Source organism: Mya arenaria, chromosome 8 (genome assembly GCF_026914265.1).
Source record: "Mya arenaria isolate MELC-2E11 chromosome 8, ASM2691426v1".
In the NCBI taxonomy this organism is placed as follows: domain Eukaryota; kingdom Metazoa; phylum Mollusca; class Bivalvia; order Myida; family Myidae; genus Mya; species Mya arenaria.
The window spans coordinates 69,655,968-69,683,570 of record NC_069129.1 but is presented as its reverse complement, the minus strand read 5'-3'; the positions used below and the strand labels follow the sequence as shown (position 1 = coordinate 69,683,570).

The window sequence follows — 27,603 nt, the reverse complement described above, 5'->3', positions numbered from 1 at the left end:
TAAGGTACACGTACCATGCATTATTCCACTAAAGTACATGTACGATGCATTATTCCACTTAAGTACATGTACCATGCATTATTCAGCTAAGGTACATTTACCATGCATTATTCCACTAAAGTACTTGTACCATGCATTATTCCACTAAAGTACATGTACCATGCATTATTCAGCTAAGGTACATGTACGTTGCATTATTCCACTATGGTACATGTACCATGCATTATTCAGCTAAGGTACATGTATGATGCATTATTCCACTAAAGTACATGTATGATGCATTATTCCGCTAAAGTACATGTACCATGTATTATTCCACTAAAGTACATGTATGATGCATTATTCCACTAAAGTACATGTACCATGCATTATTCCACTAAAGTACATGTACGATGCATTATTCCACTAAGATACATGTAACATGCATTATTCCACTAAAGTACATGTACGATGCATTATTCCACTAAAGTACATTTACGATGAATTATTCCACTAAAGTACATGTACGATGCATTATTCCACTAAAGTACATGTACAATGCATTATTCCACTAAAGTACATGTACGATGCATTATTCCGCTAAAGTACATGTACCATGCATTATTCGCCTAAGGTACATGTACGATGCATTATTCGGCTAAGGTACATGTACCATGCATTATTCGCCTAAGGTACATGTACCATGCATTATTCAGCTAAGGTACATGTATGATGCATTATTCCACTAAAGTACATGTATGATGCATTATTCCGCTAAAGTACATGTACCATGTATTATTCCACTAAAGTACATGTACGATGCATTATTCCACTAAGGTACATGTACCATACATTATTCAACTAAAGTACATGTATGATGCATTATTCCACTAAAGTACATGTACGATGCATTATTCCACTAAAGTACATTTACGATGAATTATTCCACTAAAGTACATGTACGATGCATTATTCCACTAAAGTACATGTACAATGCATTATTCCACTAAAGTACATGTACCATGCATTATTTGCCTAAGGTACATGTACGATGCATTATTCGGCTAAGGTACATGTACGATGCATTATTCCGCTAAAGTACATGTACGATGCATTATTCGGCTAAGGTACATGTACGATGCATTATTCCACTAAAGTACATGTACGATGCATTATTCCACTAAAGTACATGTACGATGCATTATTCCGCTAAAGTACATGTACGATGCATTATTCCGCTAAAGTACATGTACGATGCATTATTCCGCTAAAGTACATGTACGATGCATTATTCGGCTAAGGTACATGTACGATGCATTATTCCGCTAAAGTACATGTACGATGCATTATTCCACTAAAGTACATGTACGATGCATTATTCCGCTAAAGTACATGTACGATGCATTATTCTGCTTTGGTACATGTACGATGCATTATTCCGCTAAAGTACATGTATGATGCATCATTCCGCTTTGCTACATGTACCATGCATTATTCAGCTAAGGTACATGTATGATGCATTATTCTGCTAAGGTACATGTACCATGCTTTATTCCGCTAAGGTACATGTACGATGCATTATCCTGCTAAGATACATGTACTATGCATTATTCCGCTTAGGTACATGTATGATGACTTATTCCGCTAAAGTACATGTACGATGCATTATTCCACTAAAGTACATGTACGATGCATAATTCCGCTAAAGTACATGTACGATGCATTATTCGGCTAAGGTACATGTACGATGCATTATTCGGCTAAGGTACATGTACGATGCATTATTCCGCTAAAGTACATGTACGATGCATTATTCCACTAAAGTACATGTACGATGCATTATTCTGCTAAAGTACATGTACGATGCATTATTCCACTAAAGTACATGTACGATGCATTATTCCGCTAAAGTACATGTTATGCATTATTTGGCTAAGGTACATGTACGTTGCATTATTCCACTAAAGTACATGTATGATGCATTATTCGGCTAAGGTACATGTACGATGCATTATTCTGCTAAAGTACATGTACGATGCATTATTCGGCTAAGGTACATGTACGATGCATTATTCCGCTTTGGTACATGTACGATGCATTATTCCACTAAAGTACATGTACGATGCATTATTCCGCTAAAGTACATGTACGATGCATTATTCCGCTTTGGTACATGTACGATGCATTATTCCGCTAAAGTACATGTATGATGCATTATTCCGCTTTGCAACATGTACCATGCATTATTCAGCTAAGGTACATGTATGATGCATTATTCTGCTAAGGTACATGTACCATGCTTTATTCCGCTAAGGTACATGTACGATGCATTATCCTGCTAAGATACATGTACTATGCATTATTCCGCTTAGGTACATGTACGATGACTTATTCCGCTAAGGTACATGTACCATGATTTATTCTGCTTAGGTACATGTTCCATGCATTATTCATCTAAGGTACATGTACCTTGCATTACTCTGCTAATGTACATGTACCATGCATTATTCTGCTAAGGTACCTGTACGATGCATTATTCTGCTAAGGTACATTTACCATGCATTATTCTGATAAGGTACATGTACCATGCGTTATTCCGCTAAGGTACCTGTATCATGCATTATTCCGCTAAGGTACATATACCATGCATTATTCCGCTAAGGTACATATACCATGCTTTATTCCCCTAAGGTACATGTACCATGCATTATTCCGCTTAGGTACCTGTACGATGCATTATTCTGCTAAAGTACATGTACCATGCATTATTCTGCTAAAGTACATGTACCATGCATTATTCCGCTAAGGTACGTGTACCATGCATAATTCCGCTAAGGTACGTGTACCATGCATTATTCCGCTAAGGTACATGTACCATGCATTATTCTGCTAAGGTACATGTACCATTCATTATTAACTTAAGGTACCTGTACGATGCATTATTCCCCTAAGGTACATGTACGATGCATTATTCCGCTAAGGTATGTGTACTACCGTATGCATTATTCTGCTAAGGTACATGTACGATGCATTATTCTGCTAAGGTACATGTACTATGCTTTATTCCGCTAAGGTACATGTATGATGCATTATTCTGCTAAGGTACATGTACCATGCTTTATTCCGCTAAGGTACATGTACGATGCATTATCCTGCTAAGATACATGTACTATGCATTATTCCTCTAAGGTACATGTACCATGCATTATTTTACTAAAGTACATGTATGATGCATTATTCCACTAAGGTACATGTACGATGCATTATTCTGCTTAGGTACATGTACTATGCATTATTCTGCTAAGGTACATGTACTATGCATTATTCCACTAAGGTACATGTACCATGCATTATTCAGCTAAGGTACATGTACGTTGCATTATTCCACTATGGTACATGTACCATGCATTATTCAGCTAAGGTACATGTACCATGCATTATTGCACTAAAGTACATGTACCATGCATTATTCAGCTAAGGTACATGTACGATGCATTATTCCACTAAAGTACATGTACGATGCATTATTCAGCTTTGGTACATGTACGATGCATTATTTCAATAAAGTACATGTACCATGCATTATTCAGCTAAGGTACATGTACGATGCATTATTTCAATAAAGTACATGTACCATGCATTATTCAGCTAAGGTACATGTATGATGCATTATTCCACTAAAGTACATGTACGATGCATTATTCAGCTTTGGTACATGTACCATGCATTATTCCACTAAAGTACATGTACGATGCATTATTCAGCTAAGGTACATGTACCATGCATTATTCCACTAAGGTACATGTACCATGCATTATTCAGCTAATGTACATTTACCATGCATTATTCCACTAAGGTACATGTACCATGCATTATTCAGCTAAGGTACATGTACCATGCATTATTCAGCTAAGGTACATGTACGATGCATTATTCCACTAAAGTACATGTACCATGCATTATTCAGCTAAGGTACATGTACGTTGCATTATTCCACTATGGTACATGTACCATGCATTATTCAGCTAAGGTACATGTACCATGCATTATTGCACTAAAGTACATGTACCATGCATTATTCAGCTAAGGTACATTTACCATGCATTATTCTGCTAAGGTACATGTACCATGCATTATTCTGCTAAGGTACATTTACCATGCATTATTCAGCTAAGGTACATGTACCATGCATTATTCCGCTAAGGTACATGTACCATGCATTATTCCACTAAAGTACATGTACCATGCATTATTCTGCTAAGGTACATGTACCATGCATTATTCCACTAAAGTACATGTACCATGCATTATTCAGCTAAGGTACATGTACCATGCATTATTCCACTAAGGTACATGTACCATGCATTATTCTGCTAAGGTACATGTACCATGCATTATTCCACTAAAGTACATGTACGATGCATTATTCCGCTAAAGTACATGTACCATGTAATATTCCGCTAAAGTACATGTACGATGCATTATTCCACTAAAGTACACGTACCATGCATTATTCCACTAAAGTACATGTACCATGCATTATTCCACTAAAGTACATGTACGATGCATTATTCCACTAAAGTACATGTACTATGCATTATTCCACTAAAGTACATGTACTATGCATTATTCCACTAAAGTACACGTACCATGCATTATTCCACTAAAGTACATGTACGATGCATTATTCCACTAAGGTACACGTACCATGCATTATTCCACTAAGGTACATTTACCATGCATTATTCTGCTTTGGTACATGTACCATGCATTATTCCACTAAAGTAAATGTACTATGCATTATTCCACTAAGGTACACGTACCATGCATTATTCCACTAAAGTACATGTACTATGCATTATTCCACTAAAGTACACGTACCATGCATTATTCCACTAAAGTACATGTACGATGCATTATTCCACTAAGGTACACGTACCATGCATTATTCCACTAAGGTACATTTACCATGCATTATTCTGCTAAGGTACATTTACCATGCATTATTCAGCTAAGGTACATGTACCATGCATTATTCCCCTAAGGTACATGTACCATGCATTATTCCACTAAAGTACATGTACCATGCATTATTCTGCTAAGGTACATGTACCATGCATTATTCCACTAAAGTACATGTACCATGCATTATTCAGCTAAGGTACATGTACCATGCATTATTCCACTAAAGTACATGTACCATGCATTATTCAGCTAAGGTACATGTACTATGCATTATTCCACTAAAGTACATGTACGATGCATTATTCCACTAAGGTACACGTACCATGCATTATTCCACTAAGGTACATGTACCATGCATTATTCAGCTAAGGTACATTTACCATGCATTATTCCACTAAAGTACATGTATGATGCATTATTCTGCTAAGGTACATGTACCATGCATTATTCAGCTAAGGTACATGTACCATGCATTATTCTGCTAAGGTACATGTACTATGCATTATTCAGCTAAGGTACATTTACCATGCATTATTCCACTAAGGTACATGTACCATGCATTATTCCACTAAGGTACATGTACCATGCATTATTCAACTAAAGTACATGTATGATGCATTATTCTGCTAAGGTACATGTACCATGCATTATTCAGCTAAGGTACATGTACCATGCATTATTCCGCTAAGGTACATGTACCATGCATTATTCTGCTAAGGTACATTTACCATGCATTATTCCACTAAGGTACATGTACCATGCATTACTCTGCTAAGGTACATGTACCATGCATTATTCAGCTAAGGTACATGTACCATGCATTATTCCACTAAGGTACATGTACCATGCATTATTCAGCTAAGGTACATTTACCATGCATTATTCCACTAAGGTACATGTACCATGCATTTTTCTGCTAAGGTACATGTACCATGCATTATTCAGCTAAGGTACATGTACCATGCATTATTCTGCTAAGGTACATGTACTATGCATTATTCCACTAAAGTACATGTACCATGCATTATTCTGCTAAGGTACATGTACCATGCATTATTCCACTAAGGTACATGTACCATGCATTATTCCACTAAGGTACATGTACCATGCATTATTCCACTAAAGTACATGTACCATGCATTATTCCACTAAAGTACATGTACCATGCATTATTCTGCTAAGGTACATTTACCATGCATTATTCCACTAAAGTACATGCACCATGCATTATTCAGCTAAGGTACATTTACCATGCATTATTCCACTAAGGTACATGTACCATGCATTATTCTGCTAAGGTACATGTACCATGCATTATTCAGCTAAGGTACATGTACCATGCATTATTCTGCTAAGGTACATGTACCATGCATTATTCCACTAAGGTACATGTACCATGCATTATTCCACTAAAGTACATGTACCATGCATTATTCAGCTAAGGTACATGTACCATGCATTATTCCACTAAAGTACATGTACCATGCATTATTCAGCTAAGGTACATTTACCATGCATTATTCCACTAAGGTACATGTACCATGCATTATTCAGCTAAGGTACATGTACCATGCATTATTCCACTAAGGTACATTTACCATGCATTATTCCACTAAGGTACATGTACCATGCATTATTCTGCTAAGGTACATGTACCATGCATTATTCCGCTAAGGTACATGTACCATGCATTATTCAGCTAAGGTACGTGTACCATGCATTATTCCGCTAAGGTACATGTACCATGCATTATTCCACTAAGGTACATGTACCATGCATTATTCCACTAAGGTACATGTACCATGCATTATTCCACTAAAGTACATGTACCATGCATTATTCTGCTAAGGTACATGTACCATGCATTATTCCACTAAGGTACATGTACCATGCATTATTCAGCTAAGGTACGTGTACCATGCATTATTCCGCTAAGGTACATTTACCATGCATTATTCCACTAAGGTACATGTACCATGCATTATTCTGCTAAGGTACATGTACCATGCATTATTCCACTAAGGTACATGTACCATGCATTATTCAGCTAAGGTACATTTACCATGCATTATTCCACTAAGGTACATGTACCATGCATTATTCTGCTAAGGTACATGTACCATGCATTATTCAGCTAAGGTACATGTACCATGCATTATTCTGCTAAGGTACATGTACGATGCATTATTCCACTAAGGTACATGTACCATGCATTATTCCACTAAGGTACATGTACCATGCATTATTCAGCTTTGGTACATGTACCATGCATTATTCCACTAAAGTAAATGTACCATGCATTATTCAGCTAAGGTACATTTACCATGCATTATTCCACTAAGGTACATGTACCATGCATTATTCAGCTAAGGTTCATGTACCATGCATTATTGCACTAAAGTACATGTACCATGCATTATTCAGCTTTGGTACATGTACCATGCATTATTCCACTAAAGTAAATGTACCATGCATTATTCAGCTAAGGTACATTTACCATGCATTATTCCACTAAGGTACATGTACCATGCATTATTCCACTAAGGTACATGTACCATGCATTATTCAGCTTTGGTACATGTACCATGCATTATTCCACTAAAGTAAATGTACCATGCATTATTCAGCTAAGGTACATTTACCATGCATTATTCCACTAAGGTACATGTACCATGCATTATTCAGCTAAGGTACATGTACCATGCATTATTCAGCTAAGGTACATGTACGATGCATTATTCCACTAAAGTACATGTACCATGCATTATTCAGCTAAGGTACATGTACGTTGCATTATTCCACTATGGTACATGTACCATGCATTATTCAGCTAAGGTACATGTACCATGCATTATTGCACTAAAGTACATGTACCATGCATTATTCAGCTAAGGTACATTTACCATGCATTATTCTGCTAAGGTACATGTACCATGCATTATTCAGCTAAGGTACATGTACCATGCATTATTCTGCTAAGGTACATGTACGATGCATTATTCCGCTAAGGTACATGTACGATGCATTATTCCGCTAAGGTACATGTACGATGCATTATTCAGCTAAGGTACATGTACTATGCATTATTCCACTAAGGTACATGTACCATGCATTATTCCACTAAGGTACATGTACCATGCATTATTCCACTAAAGTACATGTATGATGCATTATTCTGCTAAGGTACATGTACGATACATTATTCGGCTAAGATACATGTACGATGCATTATTCCCCTAAGGTACATGTACCATGCATTATTCAGCTAAGGTACATGTATGATGCATTATTCCACTAAAGTACATGTATGATGCATTATTCCGCTAAAGTACATGTACCATGTATTATTCCACTAAAGTACATGTATGATGCATTATTCCACTAAAGTACATGTACGATGTATTATTCCACTAAAGTACATGTACGATGCATTATTCAGCTAAGGTACCTGTACGATGCATTATTCCACTAAAGTACATGTACCATGCATTATTCGCCTAAGGTACATGTACCATGTATTATTCCACTAAGGTACATGTACGATGCATTATTCCACTAAAGTACATGTACCATGCATTATTCCACTAAAGTACATGTACCATGCATTATTCCACTAAGGTACATGTACCATGCATTATTCCACTAAGGTACATGTACCATGCATTATTCCACTAAAGTACATGTACGATGCATTATTCGCCTAAGGTACATGTACCATGTATTATTCCACTAAGGTACATGTACGATGCATTATTCCACTAAGGTACATGTACCATGTATTATTCCACTAAAGTACATGTACTATGCATTATTCCACTAAAGTACATGTATGATGCATTATTCTGCTAAGGTACATGTACGATACATTATTCGGCTAAGATACATGTACGATGCATTATTCCCCTAAGGTACATGTACCATGCATTATTCAGCTAAGGTACCTGTACGATGCATTATTCCGCTAAAGTACATGTACCATGCATTATTCCGCTAAGGTACATTTACCATGCATTATTCCACTAAGGTACATGTACCATGCATTATTCTGCTAAGGTACATGTACCATGCATTATTCCGCTAAGGTACATGTACCATGCATTATTCAGCTAAGGTACGTGTACCATGCATTATTCTGCTAAGGTACATGTACCATGCATTATTCCACTAAGGTACATGTACCATGCATTATTCCACTAAGGTACATGTACCATGCATTATTCCACTAAAGTACATGTACCATGCATTATTCTGCTAAGGTACATGTACCATGCATTATTCCACTAAGGTACATGTACCATGCATTATTCAGCTAAGGTACATGTACCATGCATTATTCCACTAAGGTACATTTACCATGCATTATTCCACTAAAGTACATGTACCATGCATTATTCTGCTAAGGTACATGTACCATGCATTATTCCACTAAAGTACATGTACCATGCATTATTCATCTAAGGTACATTTGCCATGCATTATTCCACTAAGGTACATGTACCATGCATTATTCAGCTAAGGTACATGTACCATGCATTATTCAGCTAAGGTACATGTACCATGCATTATTCTGCTAAGGTACATGTACTATGCATTATTCCACTAAGGTACATGTACCATGCATTATTCCACTAAGGTACATGTACCATGCATTATTCAGCTTTGGTACATGTACCATGCATTATTCCACTAAAGTACATGTACCATGCATTATTCAGCTAAGGTACATTTACCATGCATTATTCCACTAAGGTACATGTACCATGCATTATTCAGCTAAGGTACATGTACCATGCATTATTCCACTAAAGTACATGTACGATGCATTATTCAGCTTTGGTACATGTACCATGCATTATTCCACTAAAGTACATGTACGATGCATTATTCAGCTAAGGTACATTTACCATGCATTATTCCACTAAGGTACATGTACCATGCATTATTCCACTAAGGTACATGTACCATGCATTATTCAGCTTTGGTACATGTACCATGCATTATTCCACTAAAGTAAATGTACCATGCATTATTCAGCTAAGGTACATTTACCATGCATTATTCCACTAAGGTACATGTACCATGCATTATTCAGCTAAGGTACATGTACCATGCATTATTCAGCTAAGGTACATGTACGATGCATTATTCCACTAAGGTACATGTACCATGCATTATTCAGCTAAGGTACATGTAGGATGCATTATTCCACTATGGTACATGTACCATGCATTATTCAGCTAAGGTACATGTACCATGCATTATTGCACTAAAGTACATGTACCATGCATTATTCAGCTAAGGTACATTTACCATGCATTATTCTGCTAAGGTACATGTACCATGCATTATTCTGCTAAGGTACATTTACCATGCATTATTCAGCTAAGGTACATGTACCATGCATTATTCTGCTAAGGTACATGTACCATGCATTATTCAGCTAAGGTACATGTACCATGCATTATTCTGCTAAGGTACATGTACGATGCATTATTCCGCTAAGGTACATGTACGATGCATTATTCCGCTAAGGTACATGTACGATGCATTATTCAGCTAAGGTACATGTACTATTTATTATTCCACTAAGGTACATGTACCATGCATTATTCCACTAAGGTACATGTACCATGCATTATTCCACTAAAGTACATGTATGATGCATTATTCTGCTAAGGTACATGTACGATACATTATTCGGCTAAGATACATGTACGATGCATTATTCCCCTAAGGTACATGTACCATGCATTATTCAGCTAAGGTACCTGTACGATGCATTATTCCGCTAAAGTACATGTACCATGCATTATTCGCCTAAGGTACATGTACCATGTATTATTCCACTAAAGTACATGTATGATGCATTATTCCACTAAAGTACATGTACCATGTATTATTCCACTAAAGTACATGTACGATGCATTATTCAGCTAAGGTACCTGTACGATGCATTATTCCACTAAAGTACATGTACCATGCATTATTCGCCTAAGGTACATGTACCATGTATTATTCCCCTAAGGTACATGTACGATGCATTATTCCACTAAAGTACATGTACCATGTATTATTCCACTAAAGTACATGTACCATGCATTATTCCACTAAGGTACATGTACCATGCATTATTCCACTAAGGTACATGTACCATGCATTATTCCACTAAAGTACATGTACGATGCATTATTCGCCTAAGGTACATGTACCATGTATTATTCCACTAAGGTACATGTACCATGCATTATTCCACTAAGGTACATGTACCATGCATTATTCCACTAAAGTACATGTACGATGCATTATTCGCCTAAGGTACATGTACCATGTATTATTCCACTAAGGTACATGTACGATGCATTATTCCACTAAGGTACATGTACCATGTATTATTCCACTAAAGTACATGTACTATGCATTATTCCACTAAAGTACATGTATGATGCATTATTCTGCTAAGGTACATGTACGATACATTATTCGGCTAAGATACATGTACGATGCATTATTCCCCTAAGGTACATGTACCATGCATTATTCAGCTAAGGTACCTGTACGATGCATTATTCCGCTAAAGTACATGTACCATGCATTATTCGCCTAAGGTACATGTACCATGTATTATTCCACTAAGGTACATGTACGATGCATTATTCCACTAAAGTACATGTACCATGTATTATTCCACTAAAGTACATGTACGATGCATTATTCAGCTAAGGTACCTGTACGATGCATTATTCCACTAAAGTACATGTACCATGTATTATTCCACTAAAGTACATGTACGATGCATTATTCCACTAAGGTACATGTACGATGCATTATTCCACTAAGATACATGTAACATGCATTATTCCACTAAAGTACATGTACGATGCATTATTCCACTAAAGTACATTTACGATGAATTATTCCACTAAAGTACATGTACGATGCATTATTCCACTAAAGTACATGTACAATGCATTATTCCACTAAAGTACATGTACCATGCATTATTTGCCTAAGGTACATGTACCATGCATTACTCCGCTAAAGTACATGTACGATGCATTATTCCGCTAAAGAACATGTACGATGCATTATTCGGCTAAGGTACATGTATGATGCATTATTCCACTAAAGTACATGTACAATGCATTATTCCACTAAAGTACATGTACCATGCATTATTTGCCTAAGGTACATGTACCATGCATTACTCCGCTAAAGTACATGTACGATGCATTATTCCGCTAAAGAACATGTACGATGCATTATTCGGCTAAGGTACATGTACGATGCATTATTCCGCTAAAGTACATGTACGATGCATTATTCGGCTAAGGTACATGTACGATGCATTATTCCACTAAAGTACATGTATGATGCATTATTCGGCATTATTCCGCTAAAGTACATGTACAATGCATTATTCGGCTAAGGTACATGTACGATGCATTATTCCACTAAAGTACATGTATGATGCATTATTCCACTAAAGTACTTGTACTATGGATTATTCGACTAAGGTACATGTACGATGCATTATTCCGCTAAAGTACATGTACGATGCATTATTCCACTAAAGTACTTGTACTATGGATTATTCGACTAAGGTACATGTACGATGTATTATTCCGCTAAAGTACATGTACGATGCATTATTCCACTAAAGTACATGTACGATGTATTATTCCACTAAAGTACATGTACGATGCATTATTCCGCTAAAGTACATGTACGATGCATTATTCCGCTAAAGTACATGTACGATGCATTATTCGGCTAAGGTACATGTACGATGCATTATTCCACTAAAGTACATGTACGATGCATTATTCCACTAAAGTACATGTACGATGCATTATTCCGCTAAAGTACATGTACGATGCATTATTCCGCTAAAGTAAATGTACGATGCATTATTCCCCTAAAGTACATGTACGATGCATTATTCAGCTAAAGTACATGTACGATGCATTATTCCACTAAAGTACTTGTACTATGCATTATTCGGCTAAGGTACATGTACGATGCATTATTCCGCTAAAGTACATGTACGATGCATTATTCCACTAAAGTACATGTACGATGCATTATTCCACTAAAGTACATGTACCATGCATTATTCTGCTAAGGTACCTGTACGATGCATTATTCCACTAAAGTACATGTACCATGTATTATTCCACTAAAGTACATGTACGATGCATTATTCCACTAAGGTACATGTACCATGCATTATTCAGCTAAGGTACCTGTACGATGCATTATTCCACTAAAGTACATGTACCATGTATTATTCCACTAAAGTACATGTACGATGCATTATTCCACTAAAGTACATGTACGATGCATTATTCCACTAAGGTACATGTACCATGCATTATTCAGCTAAGGTACCTGTACGATGCATTATTCCACTAAAGTACATGTACGATGCATTATTCCACTAAGGTACATGTACCATGCATTATTCAGCTAAGGTACATGTACGATGCATTATTCCACTAAGGTACATGTACCATGCATTATTCCACTTAAGTACATGTACCATGCATTATTCCACTAAAGTACATGTACCATGCATTATTCAGCTAAGGTACCTGTAGGATGCATTATTCCACTAAAGTACATGTACCATGTATTATTCCACTAAAGTACATGTACGATGCATTATTCCACTAAGGTACATGTACCATGCATTATTCAGCTAAGGTACATGTACCATGCATTATCCTGCTAAGGTACATGTACCATGCATTATTCCACTAAAGTACATGTACCATGCATTATTCCACTAAAGTACATGTACCATGCATTATTCCACTAAGGTACATGTACGATGCATTATTCCACTAAGGTACATGTACCATGCATTATTCTGCTAAGGTACATGTACCATGCATTATTCCACTAAGGTACATGTACCATGCATTATTCTGCTAAGGTACATGTACGATGCATTATTCCACTAAGGTACATGTACCATGCATTATTCCGCTAAGGTACATGTACCATGCATTATTCTGCTAAGGTACATGTACGATGCATTATTCCACTAAGGTACATGTACCATGCATTATTCCACTAAGGTACATGTACCATGCATTATTCTGCTAAGGTACATGTACCATGCATTATTCCACTAAGGTACATGTACCATGCATTATTCTGCTAAGGTACATGTACGATGCATTATTCCGCTAAGGTACATGTACCATGCATTATTCCGCTAAGGTACATTTACCATGCATTATTCCGCTAAGGTACATTTTCCATGCATTATTCCGCTAAGGTACATTTACCATGCATTATTCCACTAAGGTACATTTACCATGCATTATTCCGCTAAGGTACATTTACCATGCATTATTCCGCTAAGGTACATTTACCATGCATTATTCCACTAAGGTACATTTACCATGCATTATTCCGCTAAGGTACATTTACCATGCATTATTCCACTAAGGTACATGTACCATGCATTATTCCGCTAAGGTACATGTACGATGCATTATTCCACTTAAGTACATGTACCATGCATTATTCCACTAAAGTACATGTACCATGCATTATTCCACTATTTTTCTCTAAGGTTCATGAACTAGGGTTATGGAAGGGTGCAGCACTCTGTTCTTTTTCACTTGAACCATTTGGCCCTCATGGAGGCCAGCATGGGTACCCTTCTGTTTTCATATAAACAAATGCTCAAGACTGTCAAATATTTTTTTTGTATTGTCTAAAACACAATTTCTAACATTTTCTGCCAATTCCATAATGATAAAGTTTTTCATAGTCTGATTCAATGTGCTCTTTTACCCTTAGCACCTGTCCCTTTTTTGCAGCAACCTTTTCTTTATAAATCCTGGCTAAAACCTTATATATGATGCATTTTTCTGCTATTAAAAGGTACACATGATGCATTTATTTTTATCAACTTTTACATTCAAGCCTTCATTTAAAACTTGCAAATCATGGTGGGAAGTCAACATGCTGTTTTCATCTGTTTGCAGATCTTTTTCAAGAGACAAGAGTTTAAAAATCACATCAAGTGCCTTTGTTGAAATGAAAAAGGATAATGTCATCTCCCCATATGGTTTTCAGAAGGTAAACACAATTACAAATGTATGCAATAAAAATAAATGATGTATTTTGTTGGGTCTGGTTATACAAGTGTTATGTAACTTTTTAGTGAAGTGGATATTAAAAATGTAAATAACAGTAAAATGTCAGGGACAAGAGATTGTACTTTTTTCTGTGCTGTGTACTTTATACTGTACTGTAAGCATTTTTAATATATGAACTAAATATGTGAAGTGAGTCAGATGTTTTTATCAGTACATTCAATTTTTTATAAGTTTTACAATACATATGGGTATGACCTTAAAAATGAGATATGTGGGTAGTGATTGTCCAGTGAGCGTAATGTTGTAAGTGCTTCAGATAACCCAGGTGTGATTTCTGCTGTACAGGGCAATCATAAAGTTGGTTATTGGTACCCCTAAAATGTGAGTGCATTTCCCCTGAGGGTACTTGTTGGCAACTGTGTCAATGAGCATAGGTTGTATAACTTTTTAGCTGGCCTATTTCCGAAGAAGAAATTACGCTTTCTGTATTGTCATTGCTTTTACGTCTAAAACAAACATGAATGATAAAGAGAGAATATGCATATGAACAAATAAACCCTATAGCTTGAGCTGTAATAATTATTGAGTTGGTCCCCCTTTTCAGACATAAAAACCCACAGCTTAGCACAATATAGGTTTTGCAGGTACATGTAAAGTGAGTCTAAGACTGTGTAGGTGTCATCATTTTTTGAAATTATATAATGAATACTATCAACTTGATATATGTCCTAAAAACATGGTGATTCATACATTTTCACTGCCATCTTCGAAAATTATAAATAAATGAGTCTGTTAAACTGCTGTAGAATCCCTTACATTTACCCCCTTCCCCCATTATTGTAAAGTATGCTTAGCATTATTAACCAAACAAATAAGTGGGTAAATATATGACTGAGGTAAGCATTTGTTCCAGGGAGAGCAAAGCCATGTTTTTTGTCTGAACTATGTGACTGTGGAGGATTGTCTGCCGCTACTGTGCCAGCTCCATCGCGCCTCCACCCTACCCCCCGCTGACCAGAACTCAATGGTATATGCATACCATACAATATCAATCTAACAACACAAAGCCAATTTCTAATAGATTGAATCTTCACTTCTTTTACTCCTTTGTGTGGACTAAGAAAAATGCTTATGATTTGAAGGAATGTTGTTAAAGGGTATTTATTATGAAGTTAAATATTAATAGGAGTCTCAAAGAATGCAAGTAAAAAAAGCCTGTGCCCAATTTCTCAAAACGTCTCAAGTCCATAATAAGAGTATCAAGCTCAGCACACTATTGTACTGTATTGTATTGTGATTTTGTATAAATTGTGTTATTATTGTTTTCTTTTTAAAGAGTTTTGAGGCTTTTAAAGGAAATATTATTTGAGATGAATAAGATAAACTCCTTTTTGTTTAATAAATTCATATATTAGTAAGTTATTTTGCTAAACTAATATAGATACTAAAGTGAATTGCGCTTAAGAGTTTTGAGAAATTGGGGCCAGTAGTAGACCTTTTTTCTCCCTATCTTGTTACAGATCACTGCCATTGTTCAATCAAGGCAGTCACGAGTGAAATTCAACACAAGCTGGTAAGTGTCTTAGAAAAATAAGTGTTTCATAACATTTATGTTGTTGGAGAATTTTATGACATATTAAATGTTTTTCTAATGTGCAAAACATGTCAAACTTAACCTTTAATTCTAAGTTTCAACAATCAATGAAATACTTTTAGAATAGATAACACAGAAACATGAGACTTTTTGTCGCCCTGTTTTGTATCAGGTTTTAGATATGTTTGACATTGGTTAACAGAAAACACTAAAAAAGTGTATTTAGAATCCTACCACAGTTTTCAGCCAGATGTATGAAAAGGTTATTTTGCTGGTGCTTTTTGATTTTTCAGTGTTTTTTTAAAATCATATTTATAAACAAATCGAATCACATGGAAACAAGTACAAAAATACTTCAATCTTTCAAGTAAAACATTCTTTAAGAATTATTGTAATGTATTGGTTGTAGTTAAAGACAGATAACTCTGCTAGCCACTAACACCGGCAGAGTTATGGTTGCTACATCACCAAACTTCTGCCGGGGTTAGTCACTAGCACAGTAACGGCTACTTTATCACAACTTTATTTTTCCAACCCTTGAACAATTGGGAAATTGAGTTTTTGATTCTATTGAACTTCAGTATCATTGAATATGATTCTTGAAAAGACAATATATCTTATGCCATGGTTGATTGTAATGTATTGGTTGTAATGAAAGACACATATTTGATCTTGTTTTTGGCACACATATAATTATTTATCAAAATGTCACATGATTGAGTTCACATGTCTGCTAGCTTGTTATAAAAATGCTCCAAAAAGCAGCTATACTAATTAATGTCCAGTGTTATAGTAACATTAAAGTGTTTGTACTATATAAATACGATGTTTACTCATCAGATAGATCACTTTTGCAAGGGCTTAATATTTATGACATTTTCCGCAAAACTGAAATGTTCACCTGATGGGGATGGTTTTGTTGGGTGATCCAGAGAAGCATGTGACAATTTTGGATACATGAAAGCTCTTTCTAAACCCAGGTTGGATGACTTGTATGAGAAAATTGAGCTTGAGTGTCAGGCAGACAAGATAACTCCGCTTGTGACCAATCCAGGCAGAGTTATGGTTACTACATCAAGGCTCTATTTCCAACCCTACAACAATGCAGAAACTGTAAGTAACTTTCTTTTGTTAAGATAGACAAGATAATTCCGCTAGTTTATGGAGCCCTTTCATGGGATTGTGTTTGCGGCCCCTGGGGTCAAGGTAAAGGTCACTGAAACTAAAAATAGAAAAATGATTGCAACTGAATAACTAAAGTTAGGGTTGACATGTCTTGACTAAACTTGTTAATTAGGCAGTGTTTATGGAAATCTTTCAATCAATTGCATTTTGGGATCCTAGGGTCAAGGTCACTGTTCCTAAAAATAGATAAATGGTTGAAATTGAATAGCTTTAGTTAGAGTTGACATAGGGCAACCAAATTTAGTGTATAGGAAGAGTTTATAAAGACCTATCTTTGAATTGCATTTGGGGCCCATAGTGTCAAGGTCACTGTTACTTAAAATAGAAAAACGTACTGAATAGCTTTAGTTAGAGTTGACATACTGTGACCAAACTTGGTATGTAGGAAGAGTTTATGGATTGCATTTGGTGCCCCTAAAATCACTGTAAAAATAGAGAGAAAAAAACACAGTTGAAACTGAATCTCACAATGAAGGCTGAAGTTTTTCTGTCAATTATTGAAAACATGGTTTTGTCTCATTGCGGGGTTTCTTGTCAAAAAATCTTCTTATGATTTTAGCTTAAATAAAGTCTGTTTATTCATGACCTTTTCACTGATAAGGATTTGAAATGTTCTCTTCAACATAATAATTGGCCTATTGCAGTAATTAAACCATCAATCGAAACTCTTTTAATAACTAGAGAGGCTCTTCAAAGAAATTTATAAGATGTCAAGATTTTTTAGCATTGAGAAAATACTTGCAATTTACCAGTATCCAATTAACATGGGTCTAAATATATTTTCTTTTGGTGATAACCTAAAACACTTATGAAAAACTCATTTTTTTATATTCAAATACTTTTGCAGTTAAATGCTATTTTTAGGCTTGCCAGTGAAGCACACATAATAAAGGTCTATAGTTTGTGGGGTTTATACCAGATGGAACTCAAACCTTTTTTGTTGAATGTCACTTGGTTGCTTCTGGCAATAGTTTGTAATATCATAAACATTGTCCTTGGTATGGAATAAAATACTGTTTTCCTTTGGTTTTGTAAACTAAGCCTTATGTCATTAATGCAGATAGAGTTATAACCACTTCAATTAGAAACATATTACTGTCTAGTTCTAGACTGTTTATAGCTCTTCAGAGTTATTCAACTTGGTGAAGTACTTATGAGATTGAGCTTAATTATAATATAATAACCTTTTTTTTTATTTCCTGTAACTTAACCAGTAATTTGATAAATGGAATAATCTGACGCCTATTTTCCAGACAACGCTAATTAAAGTGAGGCTGAAAGACATCCAGTCTATGACAAAGAGAAGGTTTCTGCTGAAACAAATTGTAAGTACCTTAAGTATAATACAACATAATGCAACATGCAAGGGTGTAGCACTGATACTTGCAAGGGTGTAGCACTGATACATGCAAGGGTGTAGCACTGATACCTGCAAGGGTGTAGCACTGTCTGATACATGCAAGGGTGTAGCACTGATACATGCAAGGGTGTAGCACTGTCTGATACTTACAAGGATGTAGCACTGATACATGCAAGGGTGTAGCACTGATACTTACAAGGGTGTAGCAATGATACATGCAAGGGTGTAGCACTGATACATGCAAGGGTGTAGCACTGTCTGATACTTGCAAGGGTGTAACACTGATACATGCATGGGTGTAGCACTGTCTGATACTTGCAAGGGTGTAACACTGATACATGCAAGGGTGTAGCACTGTCTGATACTTGCAAGGGTGTAACACTGATACATGCAAGGGTGTAGCACTGTCTGATACGTGCAAGGATGTAGCACTGATACATGCAAGGGTGTAGCACTGATACATGCAAGGGTGTAGCACTGATACTTGCAAGGATGTAACACTGATACATGCAAGGGTGTAGCACTGTCTGATACTTGCAAGGATGTAACACTGATACATGCAAGGGTGTAGCACTGTATGATACATGCAAGGGTGTAGCACTGATACATGCAAGGGTGTAGCACTGATACATGCAAGGGTGTAGCACTGATACTTGCAAGGATGTAGCACTGATACATGCAAGGGTGTAGCACTGATACTAATAAGGGTGTAGCACTGATACATGCAAGGGTGTAGCACTGTCTGATACTTGCAAGGATGTAGCACTGTCTGATACTTGCAAGGATGTAGCACTGATACTTGCAAGGATGTAGCACTGATACATGCAAGGATGTAGCACTGTCTGATACTTGCAAGGGTGTAGCACTGATACATGCAAGGGTGTAGCACTGATACATGCAAGGGTGTAGCACTGATACATGCAAGGGTGTAGCACTGATACTTGCAAGGGTGTAGCACTGATACATGCAAGGGTGTAGCACTGATACATGCAAGGGTGTAGCACTGATACATGCAAGGGTGTAGCACTGATACATGCATGGATGTAGCACTGATACATGCAAGGGTGTAGCACTGATACATGCAAGGGTGTAGCACTGATACATGCAAGGGTGTAGCACTGATACTTGCAAGGGTGTAGCACTGATACATGCAAGGGTGTAGCACTGATACATGCAAGGGTGTAGCACTGATACATGCAAGGGTGTAGCACTGATACATGCAAGGGTGTAGCACTGATACATGTAAGGGTGTAGCACTGATACATGCAAGGGTGTAGCACTGATACATGTAAGGATGTAGCACTGATACATGCAAGGATGTAGCACTGATACATGCAAGGGTGTAGCACTGATACATGCAAGGGTGTAGCACTGATACTTGCAAGGATGTAGCACTGATACATGCATGGATGTAGCACTGATACATGTAAGGGTGTAGCACTGATACATGCAAGGGTGTAGCACTGTCTGATACTTGCAAGGATGTAGCACTGATACATGCAAGGGTGTAGCACTGATACATGTAAGGGTGTAGCACTGATACATGCAAGGGTGTAGCACTGTCTGATACTTGCAAGGATGTAGCACTGATACATGCAAGGGTGTAGCACTGATACATGCAAGGGTGTAGCACTGATACATGCAAGGGTGTAGCACTGATACATGCAAGGGTGTAGCACTGATACATGCAAGGGTGTAGCACTGATATATGTAAGGGTGTAGCACTGATACATGCAAGGGTGTAGCACTGATACATGCAAGGATGTAGCACTGATACATGCAAGGGTGTAGCACTGATACATGTAAGGGTGTAGCACTGATACATGCAAGGGTGTAGCACTGATACATGCAAGGATGTAGCACTGATACATGCAAGGGTGTAGCACTGATACATGCAAGGGTGTAGCACTGATACATGCAAGGGTGTAGCACTGATACATGTAAGGGTGTAGCACTGATACATGCAAGGATGTAGCACTGATACATGCATGGATGTAGCACTGATACATGTAAGGGTGTAGCACTGATACATGCAAGGGTGTAGCACTGTCTGATACTTGCAAGGATGTAGCACTGATACATGCAAGGGTGTAGCACTGATACATGTAAGGGTGTAGCACTGATACATGCAAGGGTGTAGCACTGTCTGATACTTGCAAGGATGTAGCACTGATACATGCAAGGGTGTAGCACTGATACATGCAAGGGTGTAGCACTGATACATGCAAGGGTGTAGCACTGATACATGCAAGGGTGTAGCACTGATACATGCAAGGGTGTAGCACTGATATATGTAAGGGTGTAGCACTGATACATGCAAGGGTGTAGCACTGATACATGCAAGGATGTAGCACTGATACATGCAAGGGTGTAGCACTGATACATGTAAGGGTGTAGCACTGATACATGCAAGGGTGTAGCACTGATACATGCAAGGATGTAGCACTGATACATGCAAGGGTGTAGCACTGATACATGTAAGGGTGTAGCACTGATACATGCAAGGATGTAGCACTGATACATGCAAGGGTGTAGCACTGATACATGCAAGGATGTAGCACTGATACATGCAAGGGTGTAGCACTGATACATGCAAGGGTGTAGCACTGATACATGTAAGGGTGTAGCACTGATACATGCAAGGGTGTAGCACTGATACATGCAAGGGTGTAGCACTGATACATGTAAGGGTGTAGCACTGATACATGTAAGGGTGTAGCACTGATACATGTAAGGGTGTAGCACTGATACATGCAAGGATGTAGCACTGATACATGTAAGGATGTAGCACTGATACATGTAAGGGTGTAGCACTGATACATGTAAGGGTGTAGCACTGATACATGCAAGGGTGTAGCACTGATACATGCAAGGGTGTAGCACTGATACATGCAAGGGTGTAGCACTGATACATGCAAGGATGTAGCACTGATACATGCAAGGGTGTAGCACTGATACATGCAAGGGTGTAGCACTGATACATGTAAGGGTGTAGCACTGATACATGCAAGGGTGTAGCACTGATACATGCAAGGGTGTAGCACTGATACATGCAAGGGTGTAGCACTGATACATGCAAGGGTGTAGCACTGATACATGCAAGGATGTAGCACTGATACATGCAAGGGTGTAGCACTGATATATGCAAGGGTGTAGCACTGATACATGCAAGGATGTAGCACTGATACATGTAAGGATGTAGCACTGATACATGCAAGGGTGTAGCACTGATACATGTAAGGGTGTAGCACTGATACATGTAAGGATGTAGCACTGATACATGCAAGGGTGTAGCACTGATACATGCAAGGATGTAGCACTGATACATGCAAGGGTGTAGCACTGATACATGCAAGGGTGTAGCACTGATACATGCAAGGGTGTAGCACTGATACATGCAAGGGTGCAGCACTGATACATGCAAGGGTGTAGCACTGATACATGCAAGGGTGTAGCACTGATACATGCAAGGGTGTAGCACTGATACATGTAAGGATGTAGCACTGATACATGCAAGGGTGTAGCACTGATACATGTATGCAAGGATGTAGCACTGATACATGCAAGGGTGTAACACTGATACATGCAAGGGTGTAGCACTGATACATGCAAGGGTGTAGCACTGATACATGCAAGGATGTAGCACTGATACATGCAAGGGTGTAGCACTGATACATGTAAGGATGTAGCACTGATACATGCAAGGGTGTAGCACTGATACATGTAAGGATGTAGCACTGATACATGTAAGGGTGTAGCACTGATACATGTAAGGGTGTAGCACTGATACATGCAAGGGTGTAGCACTGATACATGTGAGGGTGTAGCACTGATACATGTAAGGGTGTAGCACTGATACATGTAAGGATGTAGCACTGATACATGTAAGGGTGTAGCACTGATACATGCAAGGGTGTAGCACTGATACATGCAAGGGTGTAGCACTGATACATGTAAGGGTGTAGCACTGATACATGTAAGGATGTAGCACTGATACATGTAAGGGTGTAGCACTGATACATGCAAGGGTGTAGCACTGTCTGATACATGCAAGGATGTAGCACTGATACATGCATGGATGTAGCACTGATACATGCAAGGGTGTAGCACTGATACATGCAAGGATGTAGCACTGATACATGCAAGGGTGTAGCACTGATACATGCAAGGGTGTAGCACTGATACATGCAAGGGTGTAGCACTGATACATGCAAGGGTGTAGCACTGATACATGCAAGGGTGTAGCACTGATACATGCAAGGGTGTAGCACTGATACATGCAAGGGTGTAGCACTGATACATGCAAGGGTGTAGCACTGATACATGCAAGGGTGTAGCACTGATACATGCAAGGGTGTAGCACTGATACATGCAAGGATGTAGCACTGATACATGCATGGATGTAGCACTGATACATGCAAGGGTGTAGCACTGATACATGCAAGGGTGTAGCACTGATACATGCAAGGGTGTAGCACTGATACTTACAAGGGTGTAGCACTGATACATGTAAGGGTGTAGCACTGATACATGCAAGGGTGTAGCACTGATACTTGCAAGGATGTAGCACTGATACATGTAAGGGTGTAGCACTGATACATGCAAGGGTGTAGCACTGATACATGCAAGGGTGTAGCACTGATACATGCAAGGGTGTAGCACTGATACATGCAAGGGTGTAGCACTGATACATGCAAGGGTGTAGCACTGATACATGCAAGGGTGTAGCACTGATACATGCAAGGGTGTAGCACTGATACATGCAAGGGTGTAGCACTGATACATGCAAGGGTGTAGCACTGATACATGTATGCAAGGATGTAGCACTGATACATGTAAGGGTGTAGCACTGATACATGCAAGGGTGTAGCACTGATACATGCAAGGGTGTAGCACTGATACATGCAAGGGTGTAGCACTGATACATGCAAGGGTGTAGCACTGTCTGATACTTGCAAGGATGTAGCACTGATACTTGCAAGGATGTAGCACTGATACATGTAAGGGTGTAGCACTGATACATGCAAGGGTGTAGCACTGATACATGCAAGGGCGTAGCACTGATACATGCAAGGGTGTAGCACTGATACATGCAAGGATGTAGCACTGATACATGCAAGGGTGTAGCACTGATACATATATGCAAGGATGTAGCACTGATACATGCAAGGGTGTAGCACTGATACATGCAAGGGTGTAGCACTGATACATGCAAGGGTATAACACTGATACATGCAAGGGTGTAGCACTGATACATGCAAGGGTGTAGCACTGATACATGCAAGGATGTAGCACTGATACATGCAAGGGTGTAGCACTGTCTGATACTTGCAAGGATGTAACACTGATACATGCAAGGGTGTAGCACTGATACATGCAAGGGTGTAGCAATGATACTTGCATGGATGTAGCACTGATACATGTAAGGATGTAGCACTGATACATGCAAGGGTTTAGCACTGATACATGCAAGGATGTAGCACTGATACATGTAAGGGTGTAGCACTGATACATGCAAGGGTGTAGAACTGATACATGCAAGGGTGTAGCACTGATACATGCAAGGGTGTAGCACTGATACTTGCAAGGGTTTAGCACTGATACATGCAAGGGTGTAGCACTGATACATGTATGCAAGGATGTAGCACTGATACATGCAAGGGTGTAGCACTGATACATGTAAGGATGTAGCGCTGATACATGCAAGGGTGTAGCACTGATACATGCAAGGGTGTAGCACTGATACATGCAAGGGTGTAGCACTGATACATGCAAGGGCGTAGCACTGATACATGCAAGGGTGTAGCACTGATACATGCAAGGATGTAGCACTGATACATGCAAGGGCGTAGCACTGATACATGCAAGGGTGTAGCACTGATACATGCAAGGATGTAGCACTGATACATGCAAGGGTGTAGCACTGATACATGCAAGGGTGTAGCACTGATACATGCAAGGGCGTAGCACTGATACATGCAAGGATGTAGCACTGATACATGCAAGGGTGTAGCACTGATACATGCAAGGGTGTAGCACTGATACATGCAAGGGTGTAGCACTGATACATGCAAGGGTGTAGCACTGATACATGCAAGGGTGTAGCACTGATACATGCAAGGGTGTAGCACTGATACATGCAAGGGTGTAGCACTGATACATGCAAGGATGTAGCACTGATACATGCAAGGGTGTAGCACTGATACATGCAAGGGTGTAGCACTGATACATGCAAGGGCGTAGCACTGATACATGCAAGGATGTAGCACTGATACATGCAAGGGTGTAGCACTGATACATGCAAGGGTGTAGCACTGATACATGCAAGGGTGTAGCACTGATACATGCAAGGGTGTAGCACTGATACATGCAAGGGCGTAGCACTGATACATGCAAGGGTGTAGCACTGATACATGCAAGGATGTAGCACTGATACATGCAAGGGCGTAGCACTGATACATGCAAGGGTGTAGCACTGATACATGCAAGGATGTAGCACTGATACATGCAAGGGTGTAGCACTGATACATGCAAGGGTGTAGCACTGATACATGCAAGGGCGTAGCACTGATACATGCAAGGATGTAGCACTGATACATGCAAGGATGTAGCACTGATACATGCAAGGGTGTAGCACTGATACATGCAAGGGTGTAGCACTGATACATGCAAGGATGTAGCACTGATACATGCAAGGATGTAGCACTGATACATGCAAGGGTGTAACACTGTCTGATACTTGCAAGGATGTAGCACTGATACTTGCAAGGGTGTAGCACTGATACTTGCAAGGGTGTAACACTGTCTGATACTTGCAAGGATGTAGCACTGATACTTGCAAGGGTGTAGCACTGATACTTGCAAGGGTGTAGCACTGATACATGCAAGGGTGTAGCACTGATACATGCAAGGGTGTAGCACTGTCTGATACTTGCAAGGATGTAGCACTGATACTTGCAAGGGTGTAGCACTGATACTTGCAAGGGTGTAGCACTGATACATGCAAGGGTGTAGCACTGATACATGCAAGAGTGTAGCACTGATACTTGCAAGGGTGTAGCACTAATGCTTGTTATGTACATTTAATATCACATACGCGCATGTGAGTTTAGTTTTTGGTCACCAAGCTGGACAAGTGGGTTTCTTCCGGGTACTTTGCTTTCCCCCTCACCACAAGACCACACTCACGCATAAGATTGTGCCAACGAGAGTGATTAATTTAATGTTTTAATAACTTCTTTCACAATCATTTTATGATAAATAAGTTGCTGCGAGAATCCTTAATATCAGTAAAACAATTATGTATATTATAATTACTTGTGGATGAGTTTAAGAATAGCCGATATTTGTTTTCAGGGTCTGGAAATTATTTGCAGGGAATCAGCCTCATGTCCACATCTGTACCTGTCCTGCAAGTCTCCAGCTGAGAGGGATAACTTGCATGACAAAATTATGGCTCAGAAAGGTAATTCTTGACTCTTAGAGGAAAGTTGTGGTTCAGAAAAGAGAATTTGTAGCTCAAACAGGAACATTATAGCCCTAATGTGAAATTATGGTTCATGGAAGTAAACATTTGCTCATAGATGTAAGTCATTTTTTAAAGGTAAATATTGACTCAAAAAGTATGGCACGAATCATGGCTCATTGGGGAAAATGATAGCGCTTACTAATGATAGGTTACTAATATAATGGTTCCATATGTAAAAACATGGGTAGGTATGGCTCAAAAAAGGTATTACAGAGATAAGTCATGACTTAAATGGTAAATTATGGTGAAAAGGGGTAATTTCATCAAAATCATTGCTGGAAATGGTAAAGTTGAACAAAATCATGGCTCAAATTGATAGACTGGCAAAATCATGGCTCAGAATGGTTTAGTTGGACAAAATCATTGCACAAAATAGTTAACTGAAAAATTATGCATAATTCTAAATTGTAAACTTTTAACCATTTCACAATATGTATGACAAACTCTTCTTTCAATTATTAGCTTATGTGGTAATGTTTAAGTTTGTAGCATTGCATTTAAACAGTTCATATCGAAATATGGTAAGATGATTGTGTATGTGGTTTCAGACGTAAGTGTGGAGAGTTCCGAGCAGCAGGACATGACATTGAAGTGGCAGAATGGTGTCATATCAAACTATGACTACCTTATGTACTTAAACAGGTACCTGACATCCTACTTACTCAAAGCTGTAGTTTTATCAATGGCAAGTTTATCATTATAATTATTTTCAAGTTTCTATACATTGGTAAGAATGTGATGGTATGGGTGACAACCTATAGTCGAAGACTCCAAGTCTCACATGTGCAACCTTTTCATGACCTCTGCATTATTGTCAGCTTCAAAAACATGTAATGTAACTTCACATTCAGGCTAAATAAATAAGCATTGACTAAGT

At 38.3% G+C, this 27,603-nt stretch overlaps 1 protein-coding gene across 1 annotated transcript in view; it reads left to right on the top strand.

Annotated features, from left to right (window-relative positions):
- LOC128244845 (protein FAN-like) overlaps positions 1-27,603 on the top strand; it is a 73,859-nt gene that overhangs the window by 8,961 nt on the left and 37,295 nt on the right. The window contains exons 5-11 of the mRNA XM_052962948.1: positions 14,946-15,039; positions 15,973-16,086; positions 16,580-16,632; positions 17,634-17,766; positions 19,092-19,163; positions 26,555-26,663; positions 27,275-27,368. Coding sequence (XP_052818908.1) covers positions 14,946-15,039; positions 15,973-16,086; positions 16,580-16,632; positions 17,634-17,766; positions 19,092-19,163; positions 26,555-26,663; positions 27,275-27,368 — 669 coding nt within the window. The remainder of the gene's footprint in view (positions 1-14,945; positions 15,040-15,972; positions 16,087-16,579; positions 16,633-17,633; positions 17,767-19,091; positions 19,164-26,554; positions 26,664-27,274; positions 27,369-27,603) is intronic.